This window comes from Oncorhynchus masou, chromosome 23, assembly GCF_036934945.1.
Source record: "Oncorhynchus masou masou isolate Uvic2021 chromosome 23, UVic_Omas_1.1, whole genome shotgun sequence".
Lineage (NCBI taxonomy): Eukaryota > Metazoa > Chordata > Actinopteri > Salmoniformes > Salmonidae > Oncorhynchus > Oncorhynchus masou.
In genome coordinates, this window is record NC_088234.1 from 56,253,499 (window position 1) to 56,275,641 (window position 22,143).

General features: G+C 38.7%; 1 protein-coding gene across 2 annotated transcripts in view; it reads right to left on the minus strand.

Moving 5' to 3' along the window:
* Positions 1-83: 83 nt before the first annotated feature.
* Positions 84-22,143, minus strand: part of LOC135511083 (regulator of G-protein signaling 7) — a 60,660-nt gene continuing 38,600 nt past the window's right edge. Inside the window, exons 6-18 of one of the 2 annotated variants that reach the window (XM_064932594.1) lie at positions 21,602-21,653; positions 21,071-21,135; positions 10,290-10,366; positions 9,972-10,053; positions 8,071-8,145; positions 7,866-7,964; positions 7,630-7,691; positions 7,127-7,237; positions 6,756-6,881; positions 5,308-5,494; positions 5,046-5,135; positions 1,214-1,250; positions 84-782 (exon numbers count right to left, since the gene is read on the minus strand). In XM_064932594.1, coding sequence (XP_064788666.1) covers positions 1,230-1,250; positions 5,046-5,135; positions 5,308-5,494; positions 6,756-6,881; positions 7,127-7,237; positions 7,630-7,691; positions 7,866-7,964; positions 8,071-8,145; positions 9,972-10,053; positions 10,290-10,366; positions 21,071-21,135; positions 21,602-21,653 — 1,047 coding nt within the window. In that variant the 3' untranslated portion in view covers positions 84-782; positions 1,214-1,229. The remainder of the gene's footprint in view (positions 783-1,213; positions 1,251-5,045; positions 5,136-5,307; positions 5,495-6,755; positions 6,882-7,126; positions 7,238-7,629; positions 7,692-7,865; positions 7,965-8,070; positions 8,146-9,971; positions 10,054-10,289; positions 10,367-21,070; positions 21,136-21,601; positions 21,654-22,143) is intronic. The other variant, XM_064932593.1, reaches the window with a different exon arrangement.

Consider the following 22,143-nt stretch of genomic DNA (forward strand, 5'->3'; position numbering starts at 1 on the left):
ATAACAATGACTCCAGATCAGTATGTTCATCTACTCCTTGCTAGTCATTACAAAATGTATTAATTCATTACCAGGACAGTAAAAACAGATAAAGGGACAACTTTAATACATTTTTAAGTGTCTTTAAATATGGTATAAAAATAAATGCAGGAGAGAGTAACAAAGAAGTGCGTTCTACAGAAGACAACAGACAGCAGCTTGAATGAGACTTTACACATGTAATGAAAACTGTGCCAATTACTGTAGTGCAATAAAAGCAATGCAAAATAAACATAATCATTTATATATATATGCATACTGCACAACACTTCCCTTAGCGTGACAAAAGTAGGTGTGATTACAGATCGTGAACTGTATAGTAATAATATTTTTTATTCGATTTTACTGTTAAGCTGTCGTTTCTTAATTTTTTAAATTTCTGACATCATTAGCTCGGCTGGAGAGGAACACGCGTGTCCATCAGATATGGTGGAAGTAACTGGACACGGGCTTTCTGGAAAGGCATTATCCGTCTCAATGTCTGTCCTAAAATGCCTACCTGCCCCAAAATGAATGTCCTCGCCAATAGTAGATATAGATCAAGTAAAAGAAATAACAAGCCTTCTCCTTGGACATGCAACATCTGATGTACTGCCCTGCTCATCGTCTGAGTGGAGAGCAGACGGCGATGATGGAGAAATGACGTAGAAATGACGTAGAAATGGTCCTCTATATTGCAGAGTGGCTGTATTTTAGCATGATGGCACAAGGTTGGTCAGCCTCTTTGATGTAAGGGATTTCCCCTGGGAGAAGAAGAGGGATGGAGAAAGAAAAAGAAGGAGAATAAGATCACTTGTCTACTGTAATCTAAGATCCACTCTAATATCCTCCTGTAATCTAGCGTGTGGAAATGTCTGTGCAGAGTGAGAGTTCTACCTGGTCGGAATATGAAAGTGTGTAATGTCTGGATTATACTGACATCCTATGGGCATCAAGTGTACAACATGATTTTGCATCATACTGTGTTATTGTGTTATACCGTATGTCAGACATGCTGTAGGTTCCTTCATCTGAGTAAAGTTCATTCATTGAATACAGTTTACATCAAGAGCTGTCAAAAGAGCTGTCTCCATGCAAAAATGTGAGGGAGAACACAGAGAGGATGAAAGTCAGTGAGATGAGCAACCACATGCAATTTACTGTAACACTCTGCACTGAGTTTTGGAATTATTACCTGGATGTAAAATCCTTCAAAACAAGTTCTTACTTTTCTGTGGGGACAAGGAGAGAACACAGAATGAGGTAGGACATTTTGGCAGGTTGGTTTCAGGGACCAAAATGTGAGACATGCAGGAGAGGTCACATGCCTCTGTCCTCTAACAGCTCAGCTGACTCCTCTAAAGGCTGGATTCAATCTGAATTGCAGAAGCATCACAAAAGATCCACGTTATAGCTTGACAAAAATGTAAAGGCAATGTTCCCACGTTCGCGGAGACTGCGTTCACAGTAAACGCTGCATACAGCTGAAGTCGGAAGTTAACATACACTTAGGTTGGAGTCATTAAAACTCGTTCTTGTTAACAAACTATAGTTTTGGCAAGTCAGTTAGGACATCTACTTTGTACATGACACAAGTCATTTTCCCAACAATTATTTACATATTATTTCACGTATAAATCACTGTATCACAATTCCAGTGGGTCAGAAGTTTATATACACTAAGTTGACAATGCCTTTAAACAGCTTGGACAAAAAAATGATGGCTTTAGAAGCTTATGATAGGCTAATTGACATCATTTGAGTCAATTGGAGACCTGTACCTGTGGATGTATTTCAAGGCCTACCTTCAAACTCAGTGCCTCTTTGACATCATGGAAAATCAAAATAAATCAGCCAAGACCTCAGAAAAAATACATTGCAGACCTCCACAAGTCTGGCTTATCCTTGGGAGCAATTTCCAAATGCCTGAAGGTACCACGTTCATCTGTACAGTCAATAGTACGCAAGTATGAACACCATGAGCCCACGCAGTCGTCATACTGCCCAGGAAGAAAACACCTTCTGTCTCCTAGAGATGAGCGTACTTTGGTGCGAAAAGTGCACATCAATCCCCGAACAACAACAAAGGACCTTGTGAAGACGCAGAGGAAACAGGTACAAAAGTATCTTTATTCAGAGTAAAACGAGTCCTATATTGAGATAACATGAAAGGTCGCTCAGCAAGGAAGAAGCCACTGCTCCAAAACTGCTATAAAAAAAGCCAAAGCCAGGTTTGCAACTGCACATGGGGACAAAGATCGTACTTTTTGGATAAATGTCCTCTGGTCTGATGAAACAAAATAGAACTGTTTGGCCATAATGACCATTGTTATGTTGCAAGCCGAGGAACACCATCCCAACCGTGAAGCACGGGGGTGGTAGCATCATGTTGTGGGGGTGCATTGCTGCAGGAGGGACTGGTGCACTTCACAAAATAGATGGCATCATGAGGGTGGGAAATGATGTGAATATATTGAAGCAACATCTCATGACATCAGTCAGGAAGTTAAAGCTTGGTCGCAAATAGGTCTTCCAAATGGACAATGACCCCAAGCATACTTCCAAAGTTGTGGCAAAATAGCTTAAGGACAACAAAGTCAAGGTATTGGAGTGGCCATCACAAAGCCCTGACCTCAATCCTATAGAAAATGTGTGGGCAGAACTGAAAAAGCCTGTGCGAGCAAGGAGGCCTACAAACCTGACTCAGTTACGCCATTTCTGTCAGGCGGAATGGGTCAAAATTCACCTAACTTATTGTGGGAAGCTTGTGGAAGGCTACCTGAAACGTTTGACCCAAGTTAAACCATTTAAAGGTAATGCTACCAAATACTAATTGAGTGGATGTAAACTTATGACCCACTGGGAATGTGATGAACGAAATAAAAGCTGAAATAAATAATTCTCTCGACTACTATTATTCTGACATTTCACATTCTTAAAATCAAGTGGTGAGCCTAACTGACCTAAAACAGGGAATTTGTACAAGGATTAAATGTCAGGAATTGGGAAAAACTGAGTTTAAATGTATTTGGCTGAGGTGTATGTAAACTTCCGACTTCAACTGTATGTGGGCTCAAGGAAATTACCTTTACATTTTACCACAGATCTTCTGCTGTACGGATTAAATCCAGCCTTAAATTTCAGAGGAGTTAACAAATGCAACATTGTGTATCAAACTACACAAAAACATGATTTCACAAGAATAATAAACCAATATGTATAGGTTATATCCAGATATACCTATGCTCCTATTGCATCTAAGTCTTGAAATGGAATGATGAATGTCTAACTACCATTGTTGAATAAATATGTTTTTTATTAATTAACGTCTGATTAATCAGTTAATCATGAAACATACAGTGCCGTTCATAAAGTATTCACACCCATTGACTTTTTCCACATTTTGTTGTGTTACAGCATTTGGCAAGCCTAAATAAATTCTGGAGTAAAAATGTCCTTAACAAGTCACATAATAAGTTGCATTGACTCACTCTGTGTGCAGTAATAGTGTTTAACATGATTTTTGAATGACAACCTCATCTCTGTTCCCTACACATACAATTATCTGTAAGCTCCCTCAGTCGAGCAGTGAAATTCAAACACAGATTCAACCACAAAGACCAGGGAGGTTTTTCAATGCCTCTCGGAAAAGGGCACCTATTGGTAGATAGGTAAAAATAAATTTAAAAAAGCAGACATTGAATATCCCTGAAGATATTAATGGTGTCTCAAGACACCCAGTCACTGTAAAGATACAGGCGTCCTTCCTAACTCAGTTGCCGGAGAGAAAGGAAACTACTCATGGATTTCACCAATGGTGACTTTAAAACAGTTACAGAGTTTAATGGCTGCGATAGGAGAAAACTGAGGATGGATCAGCAACATTGTAGTTATCTACAATACTTACCTAATTGACAGAACAGAATAAAAATATTCCAAAACATGCATTCTGTTTGCAACAATTCAAGAGGTATGAATACTTTCTGAAGACACTGTATAGGCTAATTTCTCAAATGAAACACAATAATTCCTTTAATAAAACTCGTAGAAAAGCTTACTTGGTGCTATAACTGCAACATACAAATCAAAAGGGAAGGAAAGGAGAGGCACAGTACATGTTGACAAGGCCCTGAAAAAGATGGTCATGAAACGCCACCATGCCCGTGTCCAGGGGAGGTGACGGAGGGAAGGAGAGAGTGATAAAGCAGTGGATACGCTTTATCTGAACAGGCCCGTTGGTCAACCAGAAAAGTCCATGTCCTCTTACCACATTTCGAGTGAATTTCTCAAATGAAGTTCTGCGGTCCTGAATGCCTCCATACTTAACAACAAAAAAAGACCAAAAAGAAAGAGAAAGCCAGAAAAGAAGGACAGAGCTGAAACCAAAAAGTGAAGTAATGGGAAACAAACTGAACTGTGAGGAGAGGCCCTTTGAAAAATAATAGCAAAGATAAGGATATGCTGATGTGATTATGAAGAGAATTATACAGTGATATGTGACATAACACAAAACATAAGCCAAATCATAGAAAATCATGAATGAACTATCATTTTAATTATAAACTGGGTGGTTCGATCCCTGAATGCTGATTGGCTGACAGCCCTGGTATATCAGACCGTATACCAAGGGTAAGACAAAACATTTACTTTAACTGCTCTAATTACGTTGGTAACCAGTTTATAATGGCAATAAGGCACCTCGAGGGTTTGTGGTATATGGCCAATATATGACGGCAAAGGAGGGTATCCAGGCACTCCGCTTTGTGTCGTGCATAAGAACAGCCCTTAGCCGTGGTATATTGGACATATACCACACCCCCTCAGGCCTTATTGCTTAATAACCACATTATCACAACCATCGTTACAGGTCAGACACCTTATGAGGCATTTTCTTTGCATGTGAAAATGCTGCTACAATAGTTATTCCTTCACTGCTGGAGGCACCAATGTCATTGTTCCAGGTCCTAGGCAGGGCAGGTCAGAGAACAGCAGTGTACACAGCCATGTTTATTCTTTGAAGACCTTACCTTTTTCTTGGCCTGTAGCAGCTCCTGATAGGCACTGGAACGGATGAAGCGGCTGTAGGAGTCACTCTTCATCAGCTTGAAGATGTGATCCTGTCAACCACAAGGAAATGGTTCAACCACAGTGATGGTCACGTTGTAACTGTCTGTGGAGACAAATGTACTCAACAGTACAGTAGCTTATCCAGCAAACACACGACAGGCATAAGTCAGTAACCTGCCTATAATAACCCTACAGTTCACTAACATATTACTACAGTGTTACCTGTGCGTCCTCAAAGGCATAGCGTCCAGGGTCCTTGACGTTCTGGGTGGTCTTGTCATAGCTCTTTGAGTCAACATTGATGGCACTGGGAGCTCCAGAGGCCAGGAACTCCTGCCAGATCTCCTGAACCCGGGTCGGGACCTCCCGGATGGGCCTCTTCTTTACCTCCTGGACCGCTAGCCAGAACCTGCAAGACAACATGGGGGCAGGGAATAACACAGTTGTATTTGGCATCATCATCATCATCATGATGAGGCCGGTGACTTTGCTTCCTGAAAGTCCAATATCTTGAAAACTTGACTGCTGACATTGTCACGCTCTGATCTGTTTCACCTGTTCTGTGATTGTCTCCACCCCCTCCAGGTGTCGCCTATTTTCCCCAGTGTATTTATCCCTGTGTTTCCTAACTCTCTGTGCCAGTTCATCTTGTATTTTTAGTCAAGTCAACCAGGGTGTTTTTCCCCGTACTCCTTTTCTATTCTCTTTTGCTAGTCTTCCTGGTTTTGACCACTGCCTGACTCTGGACTACTTTCCCGCCTGCCTGATCATCCTGCCTGCCCTGACCTTGAATCTGCCTGCCCTTTGGTACCTATTGGACTCTGAACTGGTTTTGACCTTTTGCCTGTACACAACCATTCTCTTGCCTACCCCTTTTTGGATTAATACGCATTGTAAGACTCCAACCGTCTGCCTCTTGTGTCTGCATCTGGGTCTCACCTTGTGCCTTGATAGACATGCAAAACATTTTGGGACTGTATCAACAGTGGACTAATTACAAAATACCAAAATAATTTTGAGTGGATTTTCCCTTTAACTATAAACATGATCGCTTTAGCCCTTCCATTTTTGTCTTTCTCTATCACTATTTAGGCTAATATAGGACAAGCAACATATTGTACATTTGAATGCTTGTGCATGTCTTGTCAAGGATAAGCCGTTTTTCCAACATGGTTTCTTATGGAATTTCTGGATATGTACTGCAAAGATTCTGTCATATAAATTCAGTGCTCCGTTATGTCCTCTAATGGTGATAACATCACATCTAATTTTAGGGTAATTAATGTGACCAATTAGGTGTTAAATTCCACCTCTGACTTTGTTAGATAATAACAACACTCACTTAGTTACATTACCAGATTGACCTGAAGATTAGCTCTGGGCAAAACAGTTCAGACAAGTACCAGATGAGGAAGTACAGGAAGCGTGAATGAAGTGCAAGGATAGGTTATGATTGCGTGGGAGAGAAAAGAAGTGAGAGTGTGCATAGTGGGGTGTATGTGCGTTAAATGCGTGTGTGTGTGTGTGTGTGTGTGTGTGTGTGTGTGTGTGTGTGTGTGTGTGTGTGTGTGTGTGTGTGTGTGTGTGTGTGTGTGTGTGTGTGTGTGTGTGTGTGTGTGTGTGTGTGTGTGTGTGTGTGTGTGTGTGTGTGTGTGTACTGCATCCCCTACCTCAGGTTCTCTGAGCTGAACTCAGACTCCAGGAACTTGAGGAACTGCTCCCTCCCCACCTGATCCTTGAGAACCTCGTTGATGCCGAACGCCCACCTCTTCACCCTCTGCTGACCTGGCTCCTTACTAGGGAGAGACACACGCAGTCAGACATCACAGTGTACAGAGGGAAAACCTCAGTGAAAAGTTAACAGTACACAGTCCACACTACACAGCTACAAATACTTTGATTACTACCTGACATCCCTCAGGAGATGGTCTGATCCAGAGCAACTCACAAATCATTTACTGGTATCACTTACTACTTGTACCAGTGTAAATCAACACAGAATAACCACAGAGATTTAATAATAAACTTGAAAAAGACACACCTAGCCTCCAGCTCCCATACTGCAGTGTCATCTGAGATCCAGGGGTTGGAGGGGTCGGTCGACGTGATGAAGGGGTCATATTCCACATACTGCTCTGTATAGGCCAACAAACTGGGAAGAAAGACACCTTACTCTTCAGTTCAGGCAGGTAGAGTCTACAGAAAATGTGACAATGTATCGTGCGCCCTGGGGAACTCAGGATATGACTAACATCAATGCTACACAGTATTTGACCTTGAAGATAGCAGGAAGTGATGCAGTATCTTTGCTTTAACACAATAGTGTGTAACCCAGGCAGCTGAGAATGGGAATCTATGTTTAGTGTTATATAACAGCACAAGAAATGATAATTAGTCTTAGTGCTGATGATACACAGCATGTATTGTTTGGGCTAAACATTTTTCAAGGTTGCCTAAGCTCTTAATTACTGGCTACATTAAGTTTTAGAGAGTTCATGAAGGGATTAATGGGGGGGGAATGCAGAGACGGAGAACTTCGCTCACCTCTCAGCCACTTTGGACATTTTCAGTCGATGTCTGTCTAATTGCCCTCCCCAATAATTGATCTGGAACAACATGGGGAAACAATATTTTGTGAATTTCTGGAAACTGGTCGAACTGACAAGACAGTAACAGTATTGCTATCTTAAATGTAAATTTGGAAAGAACAGTTTCCTTCCAAACATACATTTTGCAATGCAAGAGAAACTACCCTGGAAGTCCAGCAGCTTCTACATTACCTGGTCCTGTAGCTGCTCCTCTGTGGCTGGCTTGGCCTCTGGGGCAGGGGTGTGGGTGGGGCTGTGGGTTCGCACATCATTCTGAGGCCCATATACTGACTGAGACAGAGAGACAATCAGAACCCACCCAAAATCAAATATTTTAAAATAACAGTGTTTCAGTTGACCTGTTATTCAGAATTAATGGATTTATAGAAAAAGTCACCTTTCTTGTCTTTTGGGGATTTTTCATTCTGGAGGACTTCTTTATGTCGACTTCTGTTGTGTTTACACATCCGGGCTGGAGAGCAACAGAAATTAACAGAAGAAAAACAAGCCCTTCAGGGAGCATTCTCTGCTTCTTCCTATTGATTCACTAGCAGCTCAGGTAGGACTGTTTAGGGAACCCAGAAAAACAGCTTCTTCTATTGCACTTTGCGACACACTCAGTCAAACATTATCTAGTAAAATATTAATGTAAAACATATTGTCTGTACGTCCTGCATGATCAAACAAGGGGCACAATTAAGGTATCCTCCAGGACCACGGTGGCTAATTGGTTTGACGAGGCTGCTGTGAAATCAGAAAGGAACCTGATTATAATGTTCCAAGCATGCATGAATTGATCCTGTTATTTTCCAATTAAGCTCATGGAGGTGGATTTTTCCAGGGAAGCAGCTCCATTCCCTAGTGGAAGATATTACTAAGAAGGAAGTGTATCTGAATGGATGATGAGGTCATAAAGACCACTGGAGAGCTGCAGGTGAATACATCATTTTTTAGGAATTGACGGTAGCTCAATAATAACATTTTGATATTATGGCAGGCAAAGAGGAAAGACAAAAAAATTACGATTATCAAACCCCTCACATTATTCATATTAAACATTATTCACGTTGAATAGAGAAATAAATTACTTTGTAGACTGAAGAAAGCACAGGTTAAGTTCTTTAACATTTACAAAAAACATCTAATAAAAAGAAAATCCATGACATGTATTTTGAATTTCTAAGATAAGATCAATGTAGGTTTTTGACAATGGATATTTCTACGCATGGTATGCATGACAATACACAACAATATCCACGAAACAGAAATACTAAGTTAGGGGCTCGATTCAATCCGTATTGCGGAAGTTCAGCGCTATAGCGCGATTGAAATTTAAAGGCAATGTTCTGCATTCGTGGAGACTGCAATCGCGGTAAATGCTACATATGTCCACTCAATCGGAAATTAACTTAACTGCAATGCAATAGCGCGATTGAAATGTTAAATGATACAGATTGAATCAATCCCTTGCATGCTGACCACACCGCTCACGTCGCGTCAGCGAGCGTCTGCATGACCAGGCGCTAAAATAGAAATTGGTTCTATTTGTGATGATCAACACGCTGCAAGTCCGGCCTCTCACATCTCCTCATTGGTTTTTAGGAGCATATACCCACGTGGGTGATTGAAAGATTAACTGAGGTCCGCACTGAAGTCGGTTATAGTAATGCACCATAAAATTGGTTGCCAACCGTCATATAAAGTCCAAAGAAGAAAAAGAAGCCTGAAGGAAGGAGGAGAGATGATGAGAAATTAATTTGGTTTATTGTTTTATCTGTGGATTAATTGTCAGAGTAGTGGACCTTGTGCATTTCAGGTAAAATAACAACCCAATGTTTATACACCAGGACAAATTAGCTAGCAACGGCAAGCTAGCTAGCTAAATTGCCATAAATGTTTCATGCTTTTTGACATGTCCCCAAATTATTATAATTGGTTTAGAGTTTGTTTTGATGTCCTGATCACTTCTGGTGTGGGTGAACAAACAAAAGAGTGAGGATCATCGGCACAATCCACAATGGCACGAAAGCCAAAATACACAGCACAGGTACTCACATGCACCAACGGACATTGTAACAAAATAATCGACAGCCCAATGGAAACCAAAGGGCACACTTATACAAGTACTAATCAGCGGGGACAGGTGTGCCTAATGAAAGTTCCGGTTTGGTCAGCATGTTAGGCTCCAGTTAGCTGTATTCTCCAGTGGAAAATTTGGCCAAACCTTGTAGCTAGGTTTTATGTTATGGAGATAACTAACTCTTGTAGCATGAGATTTTAAAAGCTCAATAAACTCACCACTGGTCTGTGCACATCCCAAAACGCTCTTTCTTGACTATCGAGAATTTTCCTCTCAATCTTATCTCTTTTCTTGTCAACTCTGAGGACAAAGGATACACAGTACAAGCAATTACTTTTTAGGTCTTTTCACAAAACCATATGTAATATTCATGTTTTTTTCTTTGACACTTCCCCTGCCTAAAATGTGGTGTTATTAGGAAACTGCTGAAAATGGTAGTTAAGAGATGATGGCACATCCGTTATAATGAGTAGGAGTGTGGTGATCAACTTAACACTCATCAACACATAGTAGATTTGTTTCATTTGGAAACTTACTTTGCTTGTGCTTCTGCTTGCATAAATATGAACTCCCATTTTCTGGCAAATGCTCTCTGTAGCCTCGCTAAGCTCTCCTGAAACAACAATGACCATAAAAAATCCAAATAGTAAATCTAGCCAAATAATGATTTGACATGATATATTAACACAATAATAGCAACAGAACAAAATGTTTTCACTTTGAAGATACAGGCTGATATCAGTGTTAAGGATGCTAGTGCTAACATACTAAAGATATGAAGATACAGGCTGATATCAGTGTTAAGGATGCTAGTGCTAACATGCTAAAGAGATGAAGATACAGGCTGATATCACTGTTAAGGATGCTAGTGCTAACATACTAAAGAGATGAAGATACAGTCTGATATCAGTGTTAAGGATGCTAGTTCTAACATACTAAAGATATGAAGATACAGGCTGATATCAGGATGCTAGTGCTAACATACTAAAGATATGAAGATACAGGCTGATATCAGTGTTAAGGATGCTAGTGCTAACATACTAAAGATATGAAGATACAGGCTGATATCAGTGTTAAGGATGCTAGTTCTAACATGCTAAAGATATGAAGATACAGGCTGATATCAGGATGCTAGTGCTAACATACTAAAGATATGAAGATACAGGCTGATATCAGTGTTAAGGATGCTAGTGCTAACATACTAAAGATATGAAGATACAGGCTGATATCAGTGTTAAGGATGCTAGTTCTAACATGCTAAAGAGATGAAGATACAGGCTGATATCAGTGTTAAGGATGCTAGTGCTAACATACTAAAGAGATGAAGATACAGTCTGATATCAGTGTTAAGGATGCTAGTTCTAACATACTAAAGATATGAAGATACAGGCTGATATCAGGATGCTAGTGCTAACATACTAAAGATATGAAGATACAGGCTGATATCAGTGTTAAGGATGCTAGTGCTAACATACTAAAGATATGAAGATACAGGCTGATGTCAGTGTTAAGGATGCTAGTGCTAACATACTAAAGATATGAAGATACAGGCTGATATCAGTGTTAAGGATGCTAGTGCTAACATACTAAAGATATGAAGATACAGGCTGATATCAGTGTTAAGGATGCTAGTTCTAACATACTAAAGATATGAAGATACAGGCTGATATCAGGATGCTAGTGCTAACATACTAAAGATATGAAGATACAGGCTGATATCAGTGTTAAGGATGCTAGTGCTAACATACTAAAGATATGAAGATACAGGCTGATATCAGTGTTAAGGATGCTAGTGCTAACATACTAAAGATATGAAGATACAGGCTGATGTCAGTGTTAAGGATGCTAGTGCTAACATACTAAAGATATGAAGATACAGGCTGATATCAGTGTTAAGGATGCTAGTGCTAACATACTAAAGATATGAAGATACAGGCTGATATCAGTGTTAAGGATGCTAGTTCTAACATACTAAAGATATGAAGATACAGGCTGATATCAGGATGCTAGTGCTAACATACTAAAGATATGAAGATACAGGCTGATATCAGTGTTAAGGATGCTAGTGCTAACATACTAAAGATATGAAGATACAGGCTGATATCAGTGTTAAGGATGCTAGTGCTAACATACTAAAGATATGAAGACACAGGCTGATATCAGTGTTAAGGATGCTAGTGCTAACATACTAAAGATATGAAGATACAGGCTGATATCAGTGTTAAGGATGCTAGTGCTAACATCCTAAAGATATGAAGATACAGGCTGATATCAGTGTTAAGGATGCTAGTGCTAACATACTAAAGATATGAAGATACAGGCTGATATCAGTGTTAAGGATGCTAGTGCTAACATCCTAAAGATATGAAGATACAGGCTGATATCAGTGTTAAGGATGCTAGTGCTAACATACTAAAGATATGAAGATACAGGCTGATATCAGTGTTAAGGATGCTAGTGCTAACATCCTAAAGATATGAAGATACAGGCTGATATCAGTGTTAAGGATGCTAGTGCTAACATCCTAAAGATATGAAGATACAGGCTGATATCAGTGTTAAGGATGCTAGTGCTAACATACTAAAGATATGAAGATACAGGCTGATATCAGTGTTAAGGATGCTAGTGCTAACATACTAAAGATATGAAGATACAGGCTGATATCAGTGTTAAGGATGCTAGTGCTAACATACTAAAGATATAAAGACACAGGCTGATATCAGTGTTAAGGATGCTAGTGCTAACATCCTAAAGATATGAAGATACAGGCTGATATCAGTGTTAAGGATGCTAGTGCTAACATACTAAAGATATAAAGACACAGGCTGATATCAGTGTTAAGGATGCTAGTGCTAACATACTAAAGATATGAAGATACAGGCTGATATCAGTGTTAAGGATGCTAGTGCTAACATCCTAAAGGTATGAAGATACAGGCTGATATCAGTGTTAAGGATGCTAGTGCTAACATACTAAAGATATGAAGACACAGGCTGATATCAGTGTTAAGGATGCTAGTGCTAACATACTAAAGATATGAAGACACAGGCTGATATCAGTGTTAAGGATGCTAGTGCTAACATACTAAAGATATGAAGACACAGGCTGATATCAGTGTTAAGGATGCTAGTGCTAACATACTAAAGATATGAAGATACGGGCTGATATCAGTGTTAAGGATGCTAGTGCTAACATCCTAAAGATATGAAGATACAGGCTGATATCAGTGTTAAGGATGCTAGTGCTAACATACTAAAGATATGAAGATACAGGCTGATATCAGTGTTAAGGATGCTAGTGCTAACATACTAAAGATATGAAGATACAGGCTGATATCAGTGTTAAGGATGCTAGTGCTAACATACTAAAGATATGAAGATACAGGCTGATATCAGTGTTAAGGATGCTAGTGCTAACATACTAAAGATATGAAGATACAGGCTGATGTCAGTGTTAAGGATGCTAGTGCTAACATACTAAAGATATGAAGATACAGGCTGATATCAGTGTTAAGGATGCTAGTGCTAACATACTAAAGATATGAAGATACAGGCTGATATCAGTGTTAAGGATGCTAGTTCTAACATACTAAAGATATGAAGATACAGGCTGATATCAGGATGCTAGTGCTAACATACTAAAGATATGAAGATACAGGCTGATATCAGTGTTAAGGATGCTAGTGCTAACATACTAAAGATATGAAGATACAGGCTGATATCAGTGTTAAGGATGCTAGTGCTAACATACTAAAGATATGAAGACACAGGCTGATATCAGTGTTAAGGATGCTAGTGCTAACATACTAAAGATATGAAGATACAGGCTGATATCAGTGTTAAGGATGCTAGTGCTAACATCCTAAAGATATGAAGATACAGGCTGATATCAGTGTTAAGGATGCTAGTGCTAACATACTAAAGATATGAAGATACAGGCTGATATCAGTGTTAAGGATGCTAGTGCTAACATCCTAAAGATATGAAGATACAGGCTGATATCAGTGTTAAGGATGCTAGTGCTAACATACTAAAGATATGAAGATACAGGCTGATATCAGTGTTAAGGATGCTAGTGCTAACATCCTAAAGATATGAAGATACAGGCTGATATCAGTGTTAAGGATGCTAGTGCTAACATCCTAAAGATATGAAGATACAGGCTGATATCAGTGTTAAGGATGCTAGTGCTAACATCCTAAAGATATGAAGATACAGGCTGATATCAGTGTTAAGGATGCTAGTGCTAACATACTAAAGATATGAAGATACAGGCTGATATCAGTGTTAAGGATGCTAGTGCTAACATACTAAAGATATGAAGATACAGGCTGATATCAGTGTTAAGGATGCTAGTGCTAACATACTAAAGATATGAAGATACAGGCTGATATCAGTGTTAAGGATGCTAGTGCTAACATACTAAAGATATGAAGATACAGGCTGATGTCAGTGTTAAGGATGCTAGTGCTAACATACTAAAGATATGAAGATACAGGCTGATATCAGTGTTAAGGATGCTAGTGCTAACATACTAAAGATATGAAGATACAGGCTGATATCAGTGTTAAGGATGCTAGTTCTAACATACTAAAGATATGAAGATACAGGCTGATATCAGGATGCTAGTGCTAACATACTAAAGATATGAAGATACAGGCTGATATCAGTGTTAAGGATGCTAGTGCTAACATACTAAAGATATGAAGATACAGGCTGATATCAGTGTTAAGGATGCTAGTGCTAACATACTAAAGATATGAAGACACAGGCTGATATCAGTGTTAAGGATGCTAGTGCTAACATACTAAAGATATGAAGATACAGGCTGATATCAGTGTTAAGGATGCTAGTGCTAACATCCTAAAGATATGAAGATACAGGCTGATATCAGTGTTAAGGATGCTAGTGCTAACATACTAAAGATATGAAGATACAGGCTGATATCAGTGTTAAGGATGCTAGTGCTAACATCCTAAAGATATGAAGATACAGGCTGATATCAGTGTTAAGGATGCTAGTGCTAACATACTAAAGATATGAAGATACAGGCTGATATCAGTGTTAAGGATGCTAGTGCTAACATCCTAAAGATATGAAGATACAGGCTGATATCAGTGTTAAGGATGCTAGTGCTAACATCCTAAAGATATGAAGATACAGGCTGATATCAGTGTTAAGGATGCTAGTGCTAACATACTAAAGATATGAAGATACAGGCTGATATCAGTGTTAAGGATGCTAGTGCTAACATACTAAAGATATGAAGATACAGGCTGATATCAGTGTTAAGGATGCTAGTGCTAACATACTAAAGATATAAAGACACAGGCTGATATCAGTGTTAAGGATGCTAGTGCTAACATCCTAAAGATATGAAGATACAGGCTGATATCAGTGTTAAGGATGCTAGTGCTAACATACTAAAGATATAAAGACACAGGCTGATATCAGTGTTAAGGATGCTAGTGCTAACATACTAAAGATATGAAGATACAGGCTGATATCAGTGTTAAGGATGCTAGTGCTAACATCCTAAAGGTATGAAGATACAGGCTGATATCAGTGTTAAGGATGCTAGTGCTAACATACTAAAGATATAAAGACACAGGCTGATATCAGTGTTAAGGATGCTAGTGCTAACATACTAAAGATATGAAGACACAGGCTGATATCAGTGTTAAGGATGCTAGTGCTAACATACTAAAGATATGAAGATACAGGCTGATATCAGTGTTAAGGATGCTAGTGCTAACATCCTAAAGATATGAAGATACAGGCTGATATCAGTGTTAAGGATGCTAGTGCTAACATACTAAAGATATGAAGATACAGGCTGATATCAGTGTTAAGGATGCTAGTGCTAACATACTAAAGATATGAAGATACAGGCTGATATCAGTGTTAAGGATGCTAGTGCTAACATACTAAAGATATGAAGATACAGGCTGATATCAGTGTTAAGGATGCTAGTGCTAACATCCTAAAGATATGAAGATACAGGCTGATATCAGTGTTAAGGATGCTAGTGCTAACATACTAAAGATATGAAGATACAGGCTGATATCAGTGTTAAGGATGCTAGTGCTAACATCCTAAAGATATGAAGATACAGGCTGATATCAGTGTTAAGGATGCTAGTGCTAACATCCTAAAGATATGAAGATACAGGCTGATATCAGTGTTAAGGATGCTAGTGCTAACATACTAAAGATATGAAGATACAGGCTGATATCAGTGTTAAGGATGCTAGTGCTAACATACTAAAGATATGAAGATACAGGCTGATATCAGTGTTAAGGATGCTAGTGCTAACATACTAAAGATATAAAGACACAGGCTGATATCAGTGTTAAGGATGCTAGTGCTAACATCCTAAAGATATGAAGATACAGGCTGATATCAGTGTTAAGGATGCTAGTGCTAACATACTAAAGATATAAAGACACAGGCTGATATCAGTGTTAAGGATGCTAGTGCTAACATACTAAAGATATGAAGATACAGGCTGATATCAGTGTTAAGGATGCTAGTGCTAACATCCTAAAGGTATGAAGATACAGGCTGATATCAGTGTTAAGGATGCTAGTGCTAACATACTAAAGATATAAAGATACAGGCTGATATCAGTGTTAAGGATGCTAGTGCTAACATACTAAAGATATAAAGACACAGGCTGATATCAGTGTTAAGGATGCTAGTGCTAACATCCTAAAGATATGAAGATACAGGCTGATATCAGTGTTAAGGATGCTAGTGCTAACATACTAAAGATATAAAGACACAGGCTGATATCAGTGTTAAGGATGCTAGTGCTAACATACTAAAGATATGAAGATACAGGCTGATATCAGTGTTAAGGATGCTAGTGCTAACATCCTAAAGGTATGAAGATACAGGCTGATATCAGTGTTAAGGATGCTAGTGCTAACATACTAAAGATATAAAGACACAGGCGGATATCAGTGTTAAGGATGCTAGTGCTAACATACTAAAGATATGAAGATACAGGCTGATATCAGTGTTAAGGATGCTAGTGCTAACATACTAAAGATATAAAGACACAGGCTGATATCAGTGTTAAGGATGCTAGTGCTAACATACTAAAGATATGAAGATACAGGCTGATATCAGTGTTAAGGATGCTAGTGCTAACATCCTAAAGGTATGAAGACACAGGCTGATATCAGTGTTAAGGATGCTAGTGCTAACATACTAAAGATATGAAGATACAGGCTGATATCAGGATGCTAGTGCTAACATCCTAAATATATGAAGATACAGGCTGATATCAGTGTTAAGGATGCTAGTGCTAACATACTAAAGATATAAAGACACAGGCTGATATCAGTGTTAAGGATGCTAGTGCTAACATCCTAAAGATATGAAGATACAGGCTGATATCAGTGTTAAGGATGCTAGTGCTAACATACTAAAGATATAAAGACACAGGCTGATATCAGTGTTAAGGATGCTAGTGCTAACATACTAAAGATATGAAGATACAGGCTGATATCAGTGTTAAGGATGCTAGTGCTAACATCCTAAAGGTATGAAGATACAGGCTGATATCAGTGTTAAGGATGCTAGTGCTAACATACTAAAGATATGAAGATACAGGCTGATATCAGTGTTAAGGATGCTAGTGCTAACATACTAAAGATATGAAGATACAGGCTGATATCAGGATGCTAGTGCTAACATCCTAAAGATATGAAGATACAGGCTGATATCAGTGTTAAGGATGCTAGTGCTAACATACTAAAGATATGAAGATACAGGCTGATATCAGTGTTAAGGATGCTAGTGCTAACATACTAAAGATATGAAGATACAGGCTGATATCAGGATGCTAGTGCTAACATACTAAAGATATGAAGATACAGGCTGATATCAGTGTTAAGGATGCTAGTGCTAACATACTAAAGATATGAAGATACAGGCTGATATCAGTGTTAAGGATGCTAGTGCTAACATACTAAAGATATGAAGATACAGGCTGATATCAGTGTTAAGGATGCTAGTGCTAACATACTAAAGATATGAAGATACAGGCTGATATCAGTGTTAAGGATGCTAGTGCTAACATACTAAAGATATGAAGATACAGGCTGATATCAGTGTTAAGGATGCTAGTGCTAACATACTAAAGATATGAAGATACAGGCTGATATCAGTGTTAAGGATGCTAGTGCTAACATACTAAAGATATAAAGACACAGGCTGATATCAGTGTTAAGGATGCTAGTGCTAACATCCTAAAGATATGAAGATACAGGCTGATATCAGTGTTAAGGATGCTAGTGCTAACATACTAAAGATATAAAGACACAGGCTGATATCAGTGTTAAGGATGCTAGTGCTAACATACTAAAGATATGAAGATACAGGCTGATATCAGTGTTAAGGATGCTAGTGCTAACATCCTAAAGGTATGAAGATACAGGCTGATATCAGTGTTAAGGATGCTAGTGCTAACATACTAAAGATATGAAGATACAGGCTGATATCAGGATGCTAGTGCTAACATCCTAAAGATATGAAGATACAGGCTGATATCAGTGTTAAGGATGCTAGTGCTAACATACTAAAGATATAAAGACACAGGCTGATATCAGTGTTAAGGATGCTAGTGCTAACATACTAAAGATATGAAGATACAGGCTGATATCAGTGTTAAGGATGCTAGTGCTAACATACTAAAGGTATGAAGATACAGGCTGATATCAGTGTTAAGGATGCTAGTGCTAACATACTAAAGATATGAAGATACAGGCTGATATCAGTGTTAAGGATGCTAGTGCTAACATACTAAAGATATGAAGATACAGGCTGATATCAGGATGCTAGTGCTAACATACTAAAGATATGAAGATACAGGCTGATATCAGTGTTAAGGATGCTAGTGCTAACATCCTAAAGGTATGAAGATACAGGCTGATATCAGTGTTAAGGATGCTAGTGCTAACATCCTAAATATATAAAGACACAGGCTGATATCAGTGTTAAGGATGCTAGTGCTAACATACTAAAGATATGAAGATACAGGCTGATATCAGTGTTAAGGATGCTAGTGCTAACATACTAAAGATATGAAGATACAGGCTGATATCAGTGTTAAGGATGCTAGTGCTAACATACTAAAGATATGAAGATACAGGCTGATATCAGGATGCTAGTGCTAACATCCTAAAGATATGAAGATACAGGCTGATATCAGTGTTAAGGATGCTAGTGCTAACATACTAAAGATATGAAGATACAGGCTGATATCAGTGTTAAGGATGCTAGTGCTAACATACTAAAGATATAAAGACACAGGCTGATATCAGTGTTAAGGATGCTAGTGCTAACATCCTAAAGATATGAAGATACAGGCTGATATCAGTGTTAAGGATGCTAGTGCTAACATACTAAAGATATAAAGACACAGGCTGATATCAGTGTTAAGGATGCTAGTGCTAACATACTAAAGATATGAAGATACAGGCTGATATCAGTGTTAAGGATGCTAGTGCTAACATCCTAAAGGTATGAAGATACAGGCTGATATCAGTGTTAAGGATGCTAGTGCTAACATACTAAAGATATGAAGATACAGGCTGATATCAGTGTTAAGGATGCTAGTGCTAACATACTAAAGATATGAAGATACAGGCTGACATCAGGATGCTAGTGCTAACATCCTAAAGATATGAAGATACAGGCTGATATCAGTGTTAAGGATGCTAGTGCTAACATACTAAAGATATGAAGATACAGGCTGATATCAGTGTTAAGGATGCTAGTGCTAACATACTAAATATATAAAGACACAGGCTGATATCAGTGTTAAGGATGCTAGTGCTAACATCCTAAAGATATGAAGATACAGGCTGATATCAGTGTTAAGGATGCTAGTGCTAACATACTAAAGATATAAAGACACAGGCTGATATCAGTGTTAAGGATGCTAGTGCTAACATACTAAAGATATGAAGATACAGGCTGATATCAGTGTTAAGGATGCTAGTGCTAACATCCTAAAGGTATGAAGATACAGGCTGATATCAGTGTTAAGGATGCTAGTGCTAACATACTAAAGATATGAAGATACAGGCTGATATCAGTGTTAAGGATGCTAGTGCTAACATACTAAAGATATGAAGATACAGGCTGATATCAGTGTTAAGGATGCTAGTGCTAACATCCTAAAGGTATGAAGATACAGGCTGATATCAGTGTTAAGGATGCTAGTGCTAACATACTAAAGATATGAAGATACAGGCTGATATCAGGATGCTAGTGCTAACATACTAAAGATATGAAGATACAGGCTGATATCAGGATGCTAGTGCTAACATCCTAAAGATATGAAGATACAGGCTGATATCAGTGTTAAGGATGCTAGTGCTAACATACTAAAGATATAAAGACACAGGCTGATATCAGTGTTAAGGATGCTAGTGCTAACATACTAAAGATATGAAGATACAGGCTGATATCAGTGTTAAGGATGCTAGTGCTAACATCCTAAAGGTATGAAGATACAGGCTGATATCAGTGTTAAGGATGCTAGTGCTAACATACTAAAGATATGAAGATACAGGCTGATATCAGTGTTAAGGATGCTAGTGCTAACATACTAAAGATATGAAGATACAGGCTGATATCAGGATGCTAGTGCTAACATCCTAAAGATATGAAGATACAGGCTGATATCAGTGTTAAGGATGCTAGTGCTAACATACTAAAGATATGAAGATACAGGCTGATATCAGTGTTAAGGATGCTAGTGCTAACATACTAAAGAGATGAAGATACAGGCTGATATCAGGATGCTAGTGCTAACATACTAAAGATATGAAGACACAGGCTGATATCAGTGTTAAGGATGCTAGTGCTAACATACTAAAGATATGAAGATACAGGCTGATATCAGTGTTAAGGATGCTAGTGCTAACATACTAAAGATATGAAGATACAGGCTGATATCAGTGTTAAGGATGCTAGTGCTAACAACCTAAAGATATGAAGATACAGGCTGATATCAGTGTTAAGGATGCTAGTGCTAACATCCTAAAGATATAAAGACACAGGCTGATATCAGTGTTAAGGATGCTAGTGCTAACATACTAAAGATATGAAGATACAGGCTGATATCAGTGTTAAGGATGCTAGTGCTAACATACTAAAGATATGAAGATACAGGCTGATATCAGTGTTAAGGATGCTAGTGCTAACATCCTAAAGATATGAAGATACAGACTGATATCAGTGTTAAGGATGCTAGTGCTAACATACTACAGAGACAATGACAATGAAGAGAGAAGACCTACCGCCTCGTAGTCTGCCAGCTCCAGACGAGCTTTGTTTTGCATTGTTCTTTTGCAGAGGTAAACGGCTGGGGCACAGAACACAGAGGAAGAACAAATCAATCAGAAAACAGAGAAAACTACTGTTGACCAGATGCTGTTTTACAGATAACATTTTTACTTTGCCAAACCCTTTCTGCATCAGCTGCAGTCTAGGCCACAACATTGATGTCATTCCATAACCAGAGTACCATGTGGCATGTAAAATGGTCTTAACAACATCCATCGCTGCTTTGAGGATGCAAACGGCTATCTATATGGCTAGAGGGGTTGTAGCAACTTACATACAAATACATATATTCACACATTGAAATGAACAAACCACCATTGGTGGTTCTGTTTTCTTCTGCAAATCCATTTGGGCCACAATGTACTGCATGTCAGATGTTACACAAATAAAATCAATTTTGATATTATCATGTTGATGATTACATTCAATGCTCTGTACAGCCTTCCATTGTGTAAAACTATTCACTACTGCTAAGACACACTTACCATAGTCTGTATTCTCTGGTTCCCAGCAGTTTGACGGCCAGAAGTAGGGGGTCTGGGGACAACGATTGTGAGGAGGAAATAGTGAGGGACAAGGCAGCTAAAGAACTGAGACACCTTGATCTACGAACTGATCTAAGAACTGAGACACCTGGATCTAATAACTGATCTAAGAACTGAGACACCTGGGTCTAATTGATCTAAGAACTGAGACAGCTTGATCTAAGAACTGATCTAAGAACTGAGACACCTTGATCTAAGAACTGATATGAGAACTGAGACACCTTGAGCTAAGAACTGATCAAATAACAGAGACCACTGGATTTAATAACTGATCTAAGAACTGAGACACCTTGATCTAATTGATCTAAGAACTGAGACACCTTAATCTAATAACTGATCTAAGAACTGAGACATCTGGATCTAAGAACTGATCTAAAAACAGAGACACCTGACTAAAATCCCTGTTATTTCTCTAGAGTGAGGCACTTTAGTTGACCCAGTAAAACATCCAGAAATATAACTGGATTAGGTGTGAAATATAA